General features: G+C 37.2%; 1 protein-coding gene across 1 annotated transcript; it reads left to right on the top strand.

The window, feature by feature from the left end:
- The first annotated feature begins 1,831 nt into the window (after positions 1–1,831).
- Positions 1,832–15,548, top strand: LOC125224616 (pyruvate kinase-like). The gene is made up of 11 exons (XM_048128039.1): positions 1,832–2,116; positions 3,225–3,451; positions 5,613–5,942; positions 6,643–6,789; positions 7,793–7,903; positions 11,236–11,364; positions 12,206–12,319; positions 12,881–13,006; positions 13,576–13,672; positions 14,433–14,622; positions 15,459–15,548. The coding sequence occupies exons 1-11, from the start codon at positions 1,984–1,986 to the stop codon at positions 15,532–15,534; spliced, it is 1,680 nt and encodes a 559-aa protein (XP_047983996.1). The 5' UTR covers positions 1,832–1,983; the 3' UTR covers positions 15,535–15,548.
- The last annotated feature ends 5,076 nt before the right edge of the window (positions 15,549–20,624 follow it).

Raw genomic sequence — 20,624 nt, 5'->3', positions numbered from 1 at the left:
AAACTGCGTTCGCCCGCTATCACCACGTATCGTCATCGGTGGTTACTTCGGCTAGACCCGGTGTTCCACGGACTGTTCAGAAAAGTTTAACGAAAGTCTTTTTTCGATAACTCACGGTTTTTCCCTAGAGGAATCGGCGGTTTGATGTCACGAGGATCACCGTGAAGTTGGTGCCCTAGGGAATACCCGATCTGATCCTTGATTCTTGGAATAGGATACGACACGCGGCGACGAAAAATAAGTCTGGATATAAATAGTTTTCAAACCTTCAACTCGAACGAATAGTTTAAGGAACTCCATCGGTGCTAAAATTATGGATATCAATGAGTAGAGAAAATCATTTGCAACTCGTGGTAAGAAAGTAGTAAGAAACTCGATGACTGTAATCCTTGTGACCAGTGTCAATGTTATTTATTTGCATTATCGTTGATTCCACAGAATATCCGTCAAAGGATTATGTATACAGTAAGTAAATACAGATATTGCATAAAAATATCGGCTACTTACGGGAGGCCCGCCTTCAAGTCTCGAAGTAATTCCATTTCTTAGCTTTCCATGCCACATATTTAGAATAATATCTGGGCAACCGAGCTTCGCTCGGTTCTGTTTCGTATCCTTGACATGTGTCGCCATCTAGCTCAAAAATGAATAGTACCTACATCGAGCGAAAGAATCCTCAGCCTTAACAACACAACTACTCCACACGAGATGGCGCGCATTTCGCCACAAAAACTCAAATAGTGTATTTTCTATTCGTTTTAGCCTTGACCTGTGTCGCCATCTAGTGTTTGCAATAAATAGTACTTACATCGACCGAAAGAATTCTGTCTTAACAGTACAACTACCTGCACACGAGATGGCGCGCGAAGAAAAACGCATGAAAACTCGAAAATTCGCGTTTTCCGGGACCTAAGGATAAGTTAGACCGATTTTTCACCCCCAAAAACCCCCACATAACAAATTTCTGCGAAATCGTTAGAGCGGTTTCCGAGATCGTCAGTGTAAATAAATATATATATAAATAAATAAATAAATATACAAGAATTGCTCGTTTAAAAGTATAAGATAAAATACGATGTCTTAGAGTTATTTTCAATTCAAACTCGCGGATTCTAACTTTCGTTGTGAAACATTCTCAACATTCTCGTACCGCGACCAACAGTTTCAAATTCACAAAACTAACAATTGCCATAAAAGTTGAATGCAAAGATAAACAAAGAGATTCGTCTTATTTCCGGGCGAAAATAAATCTTGCAAGGAAAGGACGTCGCATACGCGGTAACTGAAAATCAACATGGCGTCCCCTTGTTTGTCCATTAGTTGCCACAGACTGAGCAAATATTAGAGAAATGCCGGCCAAAGATACTATGTTTTACTTTGTTATTGCACCCCACTTTTGACCGACAATGCTCATAACTTATTTAGCTGCGAACATTGAACAAGTTAAGTACGTTGCATTCAGTTTGAGATTTTCTAGCCAACTGCTAGTGGAAAAGTCAATCGGATAAGTAACTTAAAAGTATAAAATGTATTTAATACAAACTTGCCAGCGCAGGCAGCGCAGCGTGACCTACCCGTAAATTGCATAACGTGATATAGGTAAGTAACTACTATATTTTTTACGAATAAATAAGTACTGATAAGCAGTGATAAAACGTAGTGATTCAATGCTCTTTGATTCAATGCTCTTTGCGTACGTACGTACTCTTTGATATGAACTGATTAGAAAACTTTTTGTATTTCTATAAGGTTACACAGTTTACTAAAAATGTGAAAACAGAATGACATGACATGAGTGACACTTGAAAATGACACATATGTCTAATTTTGTTACAAAAATACAACTTTTCGTTGCGTTTATTTTTAGCGTTTTACGACTACAATATCATTATTTTTATAATCGTATAGAATTTATGAATCAATTAATTTTTATGTGATACTTATTTTATAATATAAACTAGTACTTATACAACAATTGCAAAAATGATTCATACAACACAAGTCGGTGAAATGACTAGTGAATTGCAGAATATAGATTTTAGTACATTGACTCATAAAGATATTCTCAGCGATAAAATATTCAAGCGAAGACGTAGTGTCATCATAGCAACTTTAGGTAAACCTTTATAAGCTCAGGGTACCTACGTAGCCGAATGGCACAAATGCTCACGAAACGCTCACGAAACGAAACGCTCGTAAAGTAAAATCCATAAACCTACGGACCAAATTGACAAGTAAGTGTGAACGAATGTTGCCACAGTTTGGCCAGTGTCGTTCTTATCGATATTAAAATTATGATTACATCGTAGATTTAAGGTGCACCCAGACGGGACAATGAAATTGGCAATTTGATCGGCTAATCAATATACCAACTTTTTCTGTGATTTCGACAGATCAAAAGGTCTGTAGACCTCTAATTAGAAATATTTTTTTTTATTTCGAAGCAGCAATAATATTATTCGAAAATTATATAGATATTTATGACATACTTGCCATAGCGTGACAGATAATTGATTATCGTCGGACATGGTATTTTATTTTTTACCTACAGGCTCGGAAACCTTTTTATGTTTTAAAACTAGTGGGTAAAAATGCATGGCATCCATCCACTACCTCGAAGATACATAGAACAAACCAAAATGAGTACCTCTTATTTGAAACTAATATACTTATTCTTGATTTAAACTTGTCTGTTGTATGTACTTTACAACTTGTCGATATATTGTTATCGACATATACCCTTCCCTATTTTAATTTTGCTGTTCCTGGTATCATTTTTCCTGTCAGTCATTTGTCAATTTAGTCCGTAGGATTATGAATTTTACTTTAGATATCTATTTCTATCGCTCGTGCGTATTGGCGCAACAGAGCCAGACTACCGCGGCGAACTTCGCGGCGACTTCGCGGCGTTTCGTTTTCGTTTCGCGTCGTAGAAATGCCTTTCGGCTACAGGGCCTGGTTTCCTAGGATTGTGTTGCCGTCATATAGCGGCATATTTCGTACTAAGTAGGAAGTAAAGACGAAGTATGGAAGCGGCCCACGACGGCCGCTATATGTTTTACGCTATAAACTAAGCAGTTTTCAACTAAGCAGTTTTTTGGCTATGCAGATCGTCTTTTCGCACTGCTACAATTACCTGTCTAATATCAATAAAATTATCCTGTTTGGCACGAAAAAATTTAGCTTTTAAAAACATTAGTATTTTTCTACCTCATCTATTCCAGCAAACAGCGTCGTCACCGCCGTCGATGTCCAGAAGATGATGGAAGCCGGTCTGAATGTAGCCCGGTTCAGGATCTCTCACCAGTCCACCAAGGACAACATGAAACTTCTGGGAAAAATCAAAGCAGCCACTACCAACTGCTGCCAGAAATATGGCGTGTCGAACTGGCCTCTTGCGACGTGCATTGACCTGAAGAATCGCACAGTTAAGACTGGAATTCTGGAACAGGCGAGTTTCATATGGAATACTAAATTGATTACATTACTTGTCAATACAACTTAGTATAGGTAATAAATAGTATTCTCCATAGTACATTCCACGAATCTTGTCCTTCCGAACAATCATATCCCGTATCTTTTTTAACCCCCGACGCAAAAACGAAGGGGTGCTATAAGTTTGACGTGTCTGTCTGTGTGTATGTCTGTCTGTATGTCTGTCTGTATGTCTGTCTGTCTGTCTGTCTGTTTGTCTGTCTGTCTGTCTGTGTGTGTGTGTGTGTCTGTGGCATCGTAGCTCTCGAACGGATGAACCGATTTTGTCTGAAAACTGAGATAGTCGGGAGCTCGGGAGTGTTCTTAGCCATGTTTCATGAGAACAGAGATGGGCATCAATCGATTGATTTTTTAGTTAACTAATCAATCGACTAAAAATATCAATCGTCATTATTCAATCGCGATTGATTTAGTTGCGATTAAATTAGTTGTGGGAATGTTCGACTAACAACTAAATTAGTTTTAGTTTCAATCGACTAAATTCCACGAATAAATCATTAAAACTACACAGTCGGCCGTTTTTGCATTTATATCTTATTTGTAACTACAAGTAGGTATGTATATAACATTGGAGGTACTCGTATGTTGTAACTATGTTGGTTTGGGTGGAATTTTGTGGATTATTTTGAAGTAGATATATTCGACCGATTGAGCTAAAATTACGTATACACGTTTAATTTGTAATGCTTGAATGACAATGCAATATTATAACGATATATCGGTAACGAAAAATAGCGAAAAACTGCAGTGTTCACAAGTAGCAAACAAAACAATTAAGTATGTTATTGCAATACTTTGAATTATACGATACTGAGTAAATCTTAGACATAGAAATTACCAGTATTTTGCTGTCTCTGTCGATACTAAAACTCTTTTTAGTGGCACGTGGTGACAAAACATTGGGCTAAATGACTAATCCTACTTACCTGGAAATAATTTCATTTTGGTGCAAGGGCCGACGCATCTTCTAAAAATAAGACGTTCTATTGAATCAAACATCTGCATATTGTTTATCTATTATCTACGCGCACTATTTTGTTGTCATTAAAATATTTAAACCTCTTTGTAATGTAAAGAACTCTCAGCGTTAATTATTGTTCATCTTCCTTGCGGCATTCTACATTCAAATTTATATAATGGCAACACCGAATTTCACGATATTTGGTATATACTATACACCATGTTTTTATTGAATTCCGTTAATTTTAAGGGAAGGTTCCGTAGGTCAAATACAATGAATTGCTCTAAAAAACTAGCGACTTAACTCTTACGGTTGTTGAATTATTCAAAAAATAAATCAAACAATTTTTTTTTTGAAATGTATTTAAACCAGTGTACCGGGTACTTTTATTGTGTTTTTTTAATGTTATTTTACTAATGCACAAACAAAGTACCCATTTTTTATTTACCCTTAGATAAGAGAAATTTAATCCAATTTCAAAGTGACTGTAGTAGCAAAATAATAGTTAGAACACCGATCTAACTCCTTAGAAATGGTTAAAATATCTTAAGTAGGTAATACATGATGATATGTTTAAACATTCTTTAAGATGTCCTAATCAGTCTGTCAACATTAGTTACGAGAAATAAGTCTAACTAATTAGTCGATTACAAAATTTAGTTGTCCGAAATCAATCGGCAACTAATTTAGTTGCAACTAAATTAGTCGCGTTCTATACAACTAAGATTGATCATTCGTGGTTTTCAATCGTCAATCGCAATTAAATCTTGTAATTTTAATCGTTAATCGTTAGTCGATTACATTTTGCCCATCTCTGCATGAGAATCGGTTCACTAGGTCGCGGTCGGCAGTTTTTTCAAAATTTTAATTTTGTGGTTAGGTTATTTGCAGCAAAGTTGTTAAACCAGTACGTTGATCGAGATAGATAAATATAAATAATAGAATATAATAATACTCTAGCACATTCCAGTGCAGCTTCCGTATCATCTTTGTGATCTTTGTCTACAAATCTACGTAGATCATTTCAAGAAAGTAGTCATATTACTTACTTACTGCGATGGCTCAGCGACCCGAAGTGGATCTTGGCTTCCGACACAATATTCCGCGATTCGCTCCTATCCTCATATTATTAAAACTAATTTTAAATTTATTTTAGGACGTTCCATACATTGTACTAAAGAAAGATTCGGTAGTCCAGCTCACATGCGATACAGCATACATCAACAAATGTAACACTAGTAAAATATTCGTTGATAATCCTAACCTTGCTAGCGAAGTTCACGTTGGTATGGAGATAGCTATAGACGGGGATGAAATCAGTCTTGTCTGTACTGAGATTGTGAGCCCAAAGAGCATCAAGACATTGGTAATGAAAACCGGTAAATTGAGACACATATGCGGTGTTTGTTTCCGAGGTTTGAAAACGACGAGACCATTCGTTACGAAAAGGGACTCAAATGTGATCAAATTTGTCATAGAAAATCAGGTAAGCGAAATTTTTATTGCTGAGAAACTAAAATCGAAATTTTTTGGTATACAGAAGTTGCAGAAATAATAGTTTTGTCGCACCGTAAATAGTACAAAACAACTTGAAATAATATCATAAACATATAAGTCTGTACGTGTACATGTACATTCGAGTTCACAAACATCTGTACAAGCCAACATTTCAATAATACCTATAGTTACAACTATTTAATGCACAGATGTCATATATATACCATAGATCAAGCAAACGTATCTACTTAGCGTGTCAAATGAACTCAGTGAAATCCACTGAGTTGTCCGTCTTTCTTTACTCGCAGCTTGCAGCTTTCGGGCGTCAATTTTTGTAAATTGAAGTCAACCAAAACATAAAAAATGCCTCGTTACGTGATATTCAATTGCAACAACACAAAAATTATGAACAATCAAGAGCATGAGACATAATTATTTAAAATTACAGGCAAGAATCAACTTCAGTACAAAATTTGACACGCTCGGCCCCTATACAAATATATGAATTTGTTTCTTCTATCTAAATTAAGTTCTGTGATTTAATGCAATGACAATAAGGTCCACCTGCACCAACCACTTAACTCAGGGTTTGTGGGCTGTCAAATTCCATATAAAATGGTGGGTTAAGCCTCCATTTTCGTTGGTCTGTATGCTTATATTTGGAATGTTATGTGTTCTTGATGTTAAAGGTCGACGCAATCATTCTCAACCACGTAGAAGACAAAGAAGGAATCAAAACAGTAAAGAAGTGTATCAGCAAGAAAGTTCGGCGCCCCATCATGCTGTGCAGCATTAGCACGGAAAAGGCTATTGATAACATTGATGAAATAATAAAAGTAAGTAAACAGTCTGTTTACAAAGACGCAAATAAATTAGGTCTAGGTGGACCAAAATGTTGACCGAATGGTGGTAGCTATCAGATGTAAGAAGTGCCTGGCATCCGTTGGCTCGTTGGGTGGACGACATTCGAAAAACTGAGGGGCACTTCTGGATGAGATTAGCCCAGGACCGGGATAAGTGGCGTACAGGAAGGGAGGCCTATGCTCAGCAGTGGGCAATTAATGGCTGAAATGATGATGATGATGAAAATAGGTCTCGTTGTTCGGCAGGCAAAATGCTCACAGATGTCGAAACACGCACTTTAAGGGTCCCACCAGAGATGCTATGCTGCGAAGACGTAAAAGCTACGCTAAGCTACGAAACTCAGTGACCGTTCTCACCAATACAAATCTACGTAGCTATGCGAGACTATGGTAGATGCGCAGCCCGAGGCAGCTATGCCAGGCAGGTGATAAACGCGAGCCTACTATTTCTATATGACTCTCAACCATCCATAGCACGCATCTATATAACGCATCCGTAGCACGTATCCATAACACGCATCCGTAGCACACATCCATAGCACGTATCCAAGGCAACCATCTTTCCATATAAAAGTCACAGCTTAGTGGAACCCGTTTCTAACAGTGCTATGCTATGTGGACCAAAAATGATTGGATAGACGCATCCATAGCAACGTAGCGTAGAACATCTCTGGTGGAATGGCATCCTAACTCTGATAATAGAGACCAATGTGCGTAGCCGAATGCACAAACGCTCACGATTCCTCACTATAATATCTTTTTCGTAGCTATCTATCTCTATCGCTCTTGCGTATTGGCGCGACAGAGCCAGACTACCTTTCGCGGCGTTTCGTTTTCGTTTCGAGTCGCAAAAATGCCATTCGGCTACGGGGCCTGAAGTGACGTGTGTAGTAGACTGATGTAGCTGATGGAGACGGTACCTATAAATGTGATAAAAAATAATTTAATAATTACCCGCCTCTAAAATCGTTTTCAGGAATCCGATGGAATCATACTATTAAGAGAATTTCTACCGTACGAAGTGAGCACTACATATAAACACAGATTGAACACCATACAGAAGTGGGTTATAGGAAAATGTCTACAGGTAACTAACCTAACCACAAAATTAAAATTTTCAAAAAACCCCCGACCGCGACATAGTGGACCGATTTTCATAAAACATGGCTAAGAACACTCCCGACTAACTCAGCATTCAAATAAAAAAAAAACTAAATCTAAATCGGTTCATCCGTTCGGGAACTACGATGCCACAGACACACCCACAGACAGACAGACAAACAGACAGACACGTCAAACATAGGTATAACACCCCGTCGTTTTTGCGTCGGGGTTAAAACTTAATCTTTGACGACCGGTCTGGCGCAGTCGGTAGTGACCCTGCCTGCTGCGCCGCGGTCCCGGGTTCGAATCCCGGTAAGGGCAGTTATTTGTGTGATGAGCACAGATATTTGTTCCTGAGTCATGGATGTTTTCTATGTATATAAGTATTTATATATATATTATATATATCGTTGTCTGAGTACCCATAACACAAGCCTTCTTGAGCTTACCGTGGGGCTCAGTCAATCTGTGTAAGAATGTCCTATAATATTTATTTATTTATTTATTTATTTTTTTATTTTATAAATGTACAGTCAGCGGCAGTATCTCTGCACAAAGAGAGAAGGGCTCGAAAATGTCTGACACGATCTTATTTCTAGAGCTAGATAATTATAACAGCGTGTTCTATATTGGTATTGCCTTTCTTTTAACCCCCGACGCAAAAACGACAGGGTGTTATAAGTTTGACGTGTCTGTCTGTCTGTCTGTGTGTGTGTGTCTGTCTGTGGCTTAGTAGCTCCCGAACGGATGAACCGATTTAGATTTAGTTTTTTTTTTGTCTGAAAGCTGAGTTAGTTGGGAGTGTTCTTAGCCATGTTTCATGAAAATCGGTCCACTATATCGCGATCGGAGGTTTTTCAATTTATTTTTTTATAGTTATTAAATACTCAGTAAAGTTTAAATGTTTCCTTTAATTTTCACTGGGCATTCAACTCAAGACTACAATAGGTAGTTCGCAGTAAACTCCTCCTCGAACTCTAGTTGAATTAATTAACACTGGCTCGAGAATGATTTGATTATGACTGCAAGTTTCAATACAAGTTTGTACGGCATTATATTATGGTGTTGGAATAACAGTATTGGTTATTGTTAAGGATCTACCTATAGTGCAGCAGTCTGCTACCTATAGGAGTTTTTGAGTGTATATTTTTTTTATTTATATGAAAACTAGCGTTTTCCCGCGGTTTCACTCGCGTTAAATTCGAAAATTGTGGAATGCTCCGTACAAACTTTCACCCCCTATTTTAGGGAAGCGGAGCGTTATAAAGAGACATAATTTTTAAGAAAAAAAACCGCCTTCCTTTGGGGTTCTGGTGATAAATACTTTCAAATGTTGGATTATGTTATCAATTCGTCTGTATATTTTTTAATGTTTGTTATTCATTAATGTTTGTTATACCAGACCTGTTCGTCGCCTTGCTATTGCCTGTTTGCCCCACCCAACCATACACAGGCTGGTACCGACTCCAAAAATAATTGAATTGTTTATAATTTGGATGTTTAGCTTATTGCAATACGATAAGAAATCTGAATTGAAAGGTTTATTATTTTTGGCTTTTTAGTTTCTCCGTGTTTTGTAACGCGCTTATTTTTGAAGGCGGTTTTATTTTTTGTTAAAAAGTTTATTTATTTGTTGATTTTTAGTGGTTCCTAGTGATATTATATGTATCAGTCCGAATACATGTACAGTAATGAAAGAATTATCCTTTAACTCCTAACCATTGAGGAGTTGACCTTCCATCATCAGCTCAGTTGATTTTTAGTGGTTCCTAGTGATATTATATGTATCAGTCCGAATACATGTACAGTAGTGAAATAATTATCCTTAAACTCCTAACCATTGAGGAGTTGACCTTCCATCATCAGCTCAGCCACATAAAATTATTACCATCAGACGTAAATACTGGTGTACCTTTGCAAAATATACTAAAAACATTACAGGTGCCTATAACATTTGAAGAGTTCCCTCGATTTCTCCAGGATCCCATCATCAGACCCTGACTTGGTGCCAATGGGACCATCTCGGGGTTATACCGGTTCGATCAAAAAAAAAATTTTGAAAATCGGTCCACGATTCTCGGAGATATCGAGTAACATACATACAAAAAAAAATAAAAAAAAATAAAATAAAAAAAAAAAAACATTCAGTCGAATTGAGAACCTCCTCCTTTTTTGAAGTCGGTTAAAAATACCAAAGTCACTATAAGTGTGCCGTTCAGATTTGAGGAGTTCCGTTCTGACCATCATTAGCAGTTCCACTGCACCAAATGTCACTGTTCTGGACGTAAGTACATGCTGTTCTTATAAAAATACCAAAGTCACTATAAGTGTGCCGTTCAGATTTGAGGAGTTCCATTCTGACCATCATCAGGAGTTCCACTGCACCAAATGTCACTGTTCCATACGTAAATGCATGCTCCGTAAATCCATGTTCCTTTAAAAACACAAAAGTCACCATATGTATGTCTTTCAGATTTGAGGAGTTCCCTCTATTTCTCCAGGATCCCACCACCAGAACTGGATTCTGAGAAAAATGGGACTCTGTATGCATTGCATATACATTCAATAAAAAAAAAATTATAAAATCGGTCCAGTAACGACGGAGATATCGAGGAACAAACATTAAAAAAAAAAACAGACGAATTGAGAACCCCTTCCTTTGAGATTTGGAAGGCGGTTAAAAAAGTAGCCAATGTCACTCTCCATCCCTTCAACTAAGTATCCTCACTTAAAAAATCACGTCAATACGTCGCTCCGTTTTGCCGTGAAAGACGGACAAACAAACAGACACAGACACTTTCCCATTTATAATATTAGTATGGATTTACATTTTAACAAAAAAATGTGTACATTTAGATACAAAATTTCTATTCCGTACCGGATTGATAGATGTTAAATTATTACCAAAAAATATTTATGATTATAAAATCATCCAGCCAACGTAAGATAACTAACAAGATAAAACTGGTATTATTTATATTTCCCTTGTGAATAATATGCAACTTTCTCATTCGTTTTTGAAATGTGAAAAAGTTAATTTCAAACAATTCCTGCTTCATGAAATTATTATGGTTAATGAACAATCAACAAAGCATTCGGACGTTCCAAACTGTCGAGTTTGCTGGCTGTACAGTCAACCAATTTGAATCCTAGGCCACTGTAGAACCTTTGCACAGTAAACGGCAATGTGACTTCTTATGGCAAATATAACACGGTTTAAATGAGACAGGGTTCTGGTTCAAATTGGTTGACCGTACATTAAGATTGATCAGCAAAAATGATAAAACGTTTTAATTGTTTTTGAACAATTTCCAGGCAGGAAAACCAATATACATATCTGGCGGTGTAATGCAAAACGCCGTCCGCTATGGAGTGATCGCAAGCAACGAGGTCTCTGACGTCACCAACGCTATCCTTGACGGTGTGTCGGGGTTCATTCTGAAGGTGCGGGCTGCGGGGTGTCATTTTGTGTACGAGACTTTTATGACGAAGTGACAATCGTTGACCCGACGACAATCATTTGTCATAATTTAGATGCTACAGGAGCGAAAATGCTAAAATGGATAGGAATTTCTCTTTCAATTTGGGAATTTTAACTAGATTTTTGGAAAAAAAATTGTTCATTCAAAACAACTCAGTTAAAAGATATTGAGAAAAAAATCTTTGAAATCGAGATTCCGCTCTCGACTGTTTCGTCCCTCAAAACTTAATTACTTAATCGTAACGAAATTTGAGAATCTGAATTACAATGAAATAATCTATGTCGGACCGTTTAGATTTTTTCGCTAATTGTTACCAATTTTGAATACCACACCTTTTTTGCACCATAATAAGGCCGTTTTTGGAAATTTTTGATGGGCTCTAGCGTCTTTGAAAAAAACAACAACAACAACATACAATCACGCCTGTATCCCATAAAGGGGTAGGCAGAACACATGAAACTACTAAAGCTTCAGTGCCACTCTTGGCAAATAAGGGGTTGAAAGAAAACGAAACTGTGACATTGCAGTGACAGGTTGCCAGCCTCTCGCCTACGCCACAATTTGAATTTGAAAAAAACAATATCAAAAAAATCAAAACGGTCCGACACGGATAAAAATAATAATAATCTGTGTTGAAAAAATCATTGCTCCATCTTCAAAATTTTCTCCCTGGTTAAGAAAGCTAGAGCAATGATCTTTTTTCAACACGAATTATTATATTTTCTATCTGTGTCGGACCTGTGCTGGAATTTTACAAAAACAAAATTGTTTGATGATTTTATAATATTACGTATAATTTTAAGGACTGCGAAAACATTGACAACGCAATAGATGCGGTTAAACTGCTAGACGATATTTGCCGCACCGTGGAACCGTACACCTGTACCAAAAATGGCTTTTGGAGACTTACTAACCAGGTAATGTGTTCTTTTCATTTGGGTTATACTCACAACTCACGACCCTTATTAACAGTATAAAAACATGATGGTAGAATTGGTACCTATTTAAAACTTGCTATTATCTAGAAATCATTAAAAGCCTTAATTCTTCTAGATCAAAGATAAAATCCTCGAAAATCGCACTTACTATGAAAATTTAATTGCTTATTAAATTATGGGGCTCTTTAAACTTCATTCAACTCAGGTATAAATATGTTATGCACTCCTGCCGGCAGCCTAGCCGAAATGGCAATTTAATCGTTGTCGCTAGACGCCGATCGAAACGCGATGAGCTTTGTAGTGCCAATACGTAAGAGCGATATCGTTAACGATATTATTTACTGACCTCGTGTTTATGAAATACTAGCTTTTGCCCGCGGCTTCGCTCACGTTAGAAAGAGACAAAAAGTAGCCTATGTCACTCTCCATCCCTTCAACTATCTCCACCTAAAAATTACGTTTTGCCGTGAAAGGCGGACAAACAAACAGACACACACACTTTCTCATTCATAATATTAGTATGGATTTGTTTGTCTTCAGTACTTGATGCCGGTGAACGCAGCGGAGGCGAGCGTCATGGCATGCATAGCGCTAGCCAACCAAGCCAATGCTCAGGTCATCATTCTACCGACGGTGACGGGCCGCACAGCTAAAGCTCTCATACAGGTCTTATAGTTTCATTATTATATTTAAACGGAACAAGTAAGGAAAAGAACCAACTTTATAAAAAAAAAACATTTATTTATGTACCAATATTTTCCGTGACATATTTATCGAACAACATATTCTAAAATCTCAAAAACTCATTACTCGACACTTTCGGGGCTGGCATATGCTTCCTTTCTTCGTTAAAGTGGTTAAACTTGCCAACATCCTCATAACTTTATGCCATTTAATCTTGATGTCTAATTGAAATAGTGATCAACTTTTACCAAAACAACCCTAAAATCACAATACAGTTTGTCAGTTTAATTTGTAAGATTTTTCATCAGATTTATTTATAAATAAGTGAATCATCATCATCCTCCTTGCGTTATCACGGCATTCGCTACGGCTCATGGGAGCCTGGAGTCTACCGTGAACTGGACTATTATACTCGTAACTTCATAAATCGAAGTCCGCAAATTCCAAGCATTTTTCTCCATCCATGACGCCTTTGGTTATAAAAATCCTCTCAATTACTTAACGAACTTTTCGCTATTAGGTATAGCTTTCAAAAGATTCCTCCTGTGCAGGTAAGACCATGCTGTCTGGTGCTAGCAGTGTGTACTAACGTGAGGGTCACCAGGATGCTTCAGTTATACAAGAGCATGGTGCCTCTGTTGTACTCGGGTGAGTGTTGTACTTCATGATGAGTGGTAAAAAATAAATAGTGTGAAAATAGCTACGAGAAAGATCTTGGGTACTTTGTTTGAGTGTAAGTTGCAGTTTAATAAATAAATAAATAAATAATATACGAATAAGTAGGTAAGTATAAGAAATTGTAAGTTGTAGCAGGCTTGCTTCGCCAAATTCATTAGTTTAACAACATTACAAAATTTAAACCGAAATAAATACATAGTAGTGTGACTACTTTAAGACAGCACAAGTTGAAATATTTTCAATAGATTATAATTTAACTTGTGTTCATTAGAATTACAAAATTAGTTTAAAGAACAGTACAGGGACCTATAAAAACGACTGATGTCTGGTAAACATATCCTGGGTCCACGAAAATTTCTAGTGGTCCTTAATAGTTCGACCGAGGTTAAAAGTTCACCTCTCACCCCTGGCCCCGTAGCCGAATGGCATTTCTCCGACGCTAAACGAAAACGAAACGTAGTCCGGCTCTGTCGCGCCAATACGCAAGAGCGATAGGGATAGATATCTACTAGCGCTTCGTTTCGTGAGCGTTTCGTGAGCGTTTGTGCCATTCGGCTACGCACCCTGGTATACCGAGGTCAAGAATTTGCTACGGAATTAATAACCCTTGATTGATTCATTAAAGTCCAAATTTTCTGTGTCTTCAGACTAGGCGTTCAAGTGTTTACTGAAATTTAGTTTCCTTATGCCAAAGAGTCTGATAATCATAACCATCGCGATTTATTTTTAGGAGAACCTTCGAAACGATTTTACCTCACGCTGACAGCGCGCATCAACTTCGCCGTGGAATACGCGGTGAAGGTGGACTGGCTTCACTACGGAGACACGTACGCGGTCCTCAAGCGGTCAACCGACGGCAGCTCCTACTGCGACATGATCAGCATACTGACAGTCGGCATTTCGAATAAACCGATGGTCGAGTAAGTACAGTCGCCATAAGGGGCGGTTAAGGTGCTCACAAATATCAGCCAATGCGCAACAGCGATAGAGATAGATAGCTACGAAACATAATTATATTATCGTGAGCATTTGTGCATTCGGCTAGGCACACTGAATACGCCTCTCTTGTCAAAGTGTTATTAGGTTGTATGTGTGTACCTAAACACTTTATTACATATAAGACAAGTTAGGACATAATGACATAACTAATATAATAATACAGTATAGTCATAATAGTGTACAAAGCTGCAAAGGCGAACTTATCACTATAAGGGATCTCTTCCAGTCAACCTTTGAGCTAATTATTATAGTAGGATATAGGTGTGCAGATAGTTTTGAACGCCCCGGCCGTTCCGGCATATCTGATAGCGACTGTACCAGTCCAGAGCTTCCAACATGGCGTAGAAGCATACTATTTGTAAGTGCGATATCCCGGCCTGATGTTTTATCATTTATCGCGCGACCATGCTTGCCTGCATGAGTTCTGACATTTTTGGATAGGTACGTTACTCGTTAGCGTAATAGTCACGGAAAATTTATTAAATTTTTAAGGGCGCTGTTCCCTTGCTCCATACAATTAATGTTACTTTCCACTACCTTTGCGTTTTTGAGCAACATATTATGAAATGTCATTGTAAATACTCAGTATTTAATGTTTTTAATGCAATGGCATTTTTAAATTTCGTACTTGATGGAATAACATGTACACAATAGAAATATAAAATGCACAGACGAGATATAGAGAATATAGAGTAATCTCTTCCAGAAAATTTTTATATCTCCAGACTGTAAATTGTAATTTACCTTGTTTTTGCAGATGCGAGGATGGTGATGACATGGGAGAAGCTCAGGACATAAGCGACCAAAAACTGAATGAGACTGATACACAATGAAACATATTAAAATTAGTCAAATTTGTTTAATTTTACTCAATGCATAGGTTTACTCGAGGATTTTCTTTTCAAAGTAATTCACATATATAGATTCTATTTACGGTTTATTCTTCTCCCTACAGCGCAGAAAAATTCACAAAAAGTCATACTTTCATATTGGACGATCGAAGATTTTCTAGATGGCACGCCCTTGGGAGCGCCGCTGTATTTCCTTTAACAATTTGTGTTGAGCACTGGCCATTGATTCCTATCAAATAACAACCTGAGAAAAAATATTGAATCTGTGTAACCAATATAACGTGACATAGCCGTTGCCGGTATCAGTCGAAGATGCTCTACTTTGTAACGTTGCACGTACATGTTTTAATTATAAGCTTTAATTTTATTATTTTTACAATTTTAATTATACAAATTTTAATAAAATAACTAATTTATAAATGAATTTTAATTATAGTTGCATGAATTATTTTAATCAATTATTATTTTTATTATTTATTTTAATCAACTAACTATTTATTTTTACAAATTTAACAATCAATTTTATATTTACATTAATTATCTTATTCTACTTTTCTATTTTAAAGTACGACTAAGAATAAAATAAAATAATTATGTTTTAAAAAACCTCTGTAATAGACATCGCAAGGTTAATCCGACCGTCCATGCGCTATTCGTATCAACTGTACTACGACCGGTCTGAGCTGACGTCACGGAATAATCTGGAACTGGCGCGAGCGCTGCCCCGCCGCGCCGCCCAGTCATCAGTCCGCGCCAGCCGCCAAACGTTACGCACGTACGTACCGTCGCGCACACGGGCCAGCCCGTGTCGTCTCGCGCGCTGTACAAATTATAATTTTAATTATTTTCTGGTGGGCGCGGACACCTGCAAATTTTTTTAATTTAAATATATTCGGCGACGTAATCGCGAAATAACGAGTTCCCGCACCCACGTACTGGTAAGTGCAAAGTGTTGAACGTTATTTTAAAAAATAGTACATAGTGTAATTTTAATCCTAATGTGAGCTCACTTGTAATTATCTTTTGTTAACAGTGTTAGATGCTTAATTTAAATTACTCATTCCCATTTTATGCTAAACGCTTTTAGAGGGAATGACTTTGCAATTTCCTTTGTTCTGTTAGTGCTAAGTAATGTAATGGCGGGTACGAATAAGTATGTGTGCGTACCTCCTTCTTAATTTAGTCACTTTCTTCTTCCTTACTTCTGTGCTTTTCCTTGCTGTGCTTGTAACTCCGCTCTGATTTGTGAACACAAACACGCTATCTGCTTATGCACTTATGCTGCTGGTGCACCGGCTTATTCTTGGTCCCACCTTCATCATCATCATCGTCACAGGGTGTTCACCTATCAGAGCGAGCAAGAACAAGGTCTCATCACTAAGACTATGCGTGGAAATTTACAGGGTGCGCCGTTATTTTTTAAAAAGAAGACCGTTCGGCCGACGTGTCACACCGTCACCAGCATCCACACACACAACATCCAGACGGCTGGGTTGGAGCCTGAGTCGTTCGCCCGCCGTCGCCCCTGCTCCTCTTCAGCGCTGGCCCCCACACCTGCTGCGGACCACCGTCATAACCACCAGCCAGGGCAGTACCGCTCCGCGGTGGCAAATTTTAGACCCGGGCCTTGACCACCCACGACCCTATTCCAAATTTTAGTTTTTTTTTAATAAATTATTTTTGTTAACGTACTGGTAGAATTTTTATTTATGCCCTACCAGTCCTAGACGTTACAACTTGACGTCATATTGTCAACACACCTCAAGTATTTATGAAAATAATTATAAGATTTGTGGCACTCCACGCACAAAAGTAGTCGATAAAGATTGGCATTTACGTGACGCCCCATTACTATTGTGAAACGCTTCCCAACATTTTTCGTAGGTAATAGCCTTGTATAGGTAAGATCACAGAATAGCAGTTTGCCGAACGATATTAGTCAGCCAAATTGTGAGCCCTGTTACAAACTTCAAGGTTTCCCTTTTTAAGTATATTTAATTGGTTACTTCGCGTTGGTCGACTGTTAGAAAACCAATCGTAACAGCAGGCCTGCATGACTCCGACCGCAGGTCGTTCGGGAATACGATTGAAACTGAGATATTTTATCAGAATTTTTTGAAATCTGATTATATTTTCACGAAAAGAAATATTTGTTGCCGACAAGTCGACAACCATACCCCAGCGGGCTTCAAAATAATATTCATTGCTACTAGCCTAATTCAAGCGTACATAGTTTGGATAAAATAAAATCAAATCACGCATTATTGTAAACATAACAACATAGAATTTACTATCAGCTGGAAAAGTCCATGGAGAAATTATGAATGAATTCATTCGTGCATTCGCAGCTGATAGTACCACCCCTCACATTTGAGATACTAAAAGCTTTTTTACAAAGCTGTAAAGTTTACAATTTACAAAAAACAGAGCGAGACAGTTAGGTAAGCATGTTTGTTCGCAAATCAAAACACTGCTACTTTTGAATTAAATATTGCATCGTTAGCTTGCCCTCATCCCAGTACCTAATTTGGGGTCAGCTTACCATGTTTTTCTCTTCCATACCTCTCTATCACCTGTGATCTCATTAAGCATTTGCTTTCGTTTAGTATAATATTTTCTCACATAATCCATCCACCATTTCCTTACTTTTCCTCTCCCGTTACTTAATATGCAATACATTTAAAACGGTGTCGTATCTCAATTCCAAAATTTAACGCAAGTCTCTTCTCCCCAGCGTCCCATTTTCATTTTCATCTCTCGCGAACTCTGTCGCGAACGTCGTTTTGATCCCCCAATGGTTTTCCCACAAATAAGGCTTGTCCTTGTTTATTTTGGGCTGTATTTATTTTTCTTGCGTTGTTACCGACAGCTTTACTGTTTAGAAGTAAAACGACGTAAGTAACATGAGTTTCTGGTGTTATTTCAGCCTTTCAGTTCAGAGTTTCATCTTTGTTTATCGCCCCGCTTACCTGAAGACCGGGAGTCTTTGGTACGCGCTAATTTACCACTGACTTCTCTAAACAGAAACGGTTTATCCGCTTAAACCGAAGGCCAACAAAGGTTTTTTTTTACAATTTCCGAATTGATGAGTGTACACGTTTTTATCTTTTTCCGTTTTCTATCGAGTACAAGTACTTCTTTATGGGACGACAGGATTAATTCACCAGCTCATACGGTCGGTCTACGTTTTGAGTTAGGGCTATTTTTCTTACAAATTTTAGTTTAGCAAAGAGATTATTAGATATTATAGATATTATTATAAGATCGAGTATTATAGAGAGTTACTGTCAAAGTAAAAATTGTGTATTCACAGTGCATAGACTGCCATCGCTCGACACAAGCTTAGAACTTTTGAACCTCAGTTTTGACAATTTGGCCTATACCAAGAATTTTATATAAGATTCTTGGCCTATACCTATTCTTAGCTTGATATGTATTAAAATGTCAAATATTAATTATTAACGCCACCTAGCCGAGCGTTCCCCAAAGGTGTAACGCCATCTAGGCCACCGTACCTTTTTCTGTATGGCTTTGAGATACGTTTTTTTCTTAGACTTTATCCGTCTATACGGAGTTACATTATGTATTTGGTTACAAAGAGTAGGTACGTTTGAAAGTTTTGATAATGGTATACATTGTAACGTCTTACCCAGGGTAAGCTCAAAGAACTAATAGAAAGCTACTTCAATAAAATTATTGACTCTACTCAACCTTTAATACTTACCATTAATTCAAAGTTAAAATTATATTAATTAGGTATATAAGCTACGAGGGTGAAAGCTACGAGGATGGAGTATAAAATAAACAAAAGATTGGATACTAAAACATTTCGATTTATTGTATCTATAATCATTTATATTTTTGTCAGAAAATAATTACTATAACTCTGTATTCAATTTAGTCTGATTAGGACCTATTTGAATACACCGCCTTCATTACTAGGGCCAAGTCCCTACGTCAGGAAAAGTAGACGGAAACAAAAACCTGACTGCCCAAGTTTAACCTGTACACAAGCATAATAAAATATGTTACGGATAAAGAAGTAAAACATATTAAAATACACAAACAATATATGGCAAAATCATCTAGGGTAATATGGACTACGTTATGGCAACTAGTAACCAAAGCTCCTGAGGTGTGAGACATGCTAGCGATATAAACAGTGATATGTTCTAACAAGCATTATACGTATCCTAGAGGTGACTTAATTAATTATTAATTACAGACAAATGTATAATTCTATACTCCTAACTATATGGCATAATCAACGAAACTAAAATCTTATAAAATGCTATTGTGGGAGATATTATGATAAGAAAACCATGAAGATATTAAATGATTAACCTGGGAAGACCAACTGGGAAATAATTCAATTAAATTAGGTAAAATTATGCAGATAATACATAAAATATGTTAGCATTGTTGAGTTTGAAGTTGAATAACATATAAGTATGTTATAATGTCGATACGATCGACGAATAAATCTGGCTCATCACGATTAGGCCAACGAATATTTATATCTTAAAATAAAATAGCTGGTTGCAGTCAACGTTAAGGCAAGCTTTGAAATCTCATAAAATTATCATGCATAAGTCGTTCATGGGCATTACGAATATGTCTAGCCGCAAGTCCCTAGCGTGAACGTATCCATACGCATGGTATTATAGTCACTCGGACTCGCACCGTCTGCAATACCGTAGACCCGTCGCCTACATGGAATACTTCACGCAAGGTTCAGACTATCAAGTACTGAAACCGGGACATAAAAGTATGATATATGACATGAGTGCCCATGAACGTTCATAAACAAGACAATGATATAAGCGTTGCCCTTGATATCATGAGATCAGCCATTTCATTATGGTATCATTGAAACATTACGCGAATGAAAGTATAACTTAATTAAAACCAGATGGACTCAGATTTATATACTTCTAAAATATATTGCACTGAAATATTCTTCAGCTAATATATAAAATAGATTAGTGTTTATTTTGATTGAAGTATCAATAACACAAATATGTCATAAAATCCATAAAATCGATGGATAAATCTGGCTTATCACGACTATA

This window comes from Leguminivora glycinivorella, chromosome 3, assembly GCF_023078275.1.
Source record: "Leguminivora glycinivorella isolate SPB_JAAS2020 chromosome 3, LegGlyc_1.1, whole genome shotgun sequence".
In the NCBI taxonomy this organism is placed as follows: domain Eukaryota; kingdom Metazoa; phylum Arthropoda; class Insecta; order Lepidoptera; family Tortricidae; genus Leguminivora; species Leguminivora glycinivorella.
This window is presented reverse-complemented; position numbering and strand designations above follow the sequence as displayed.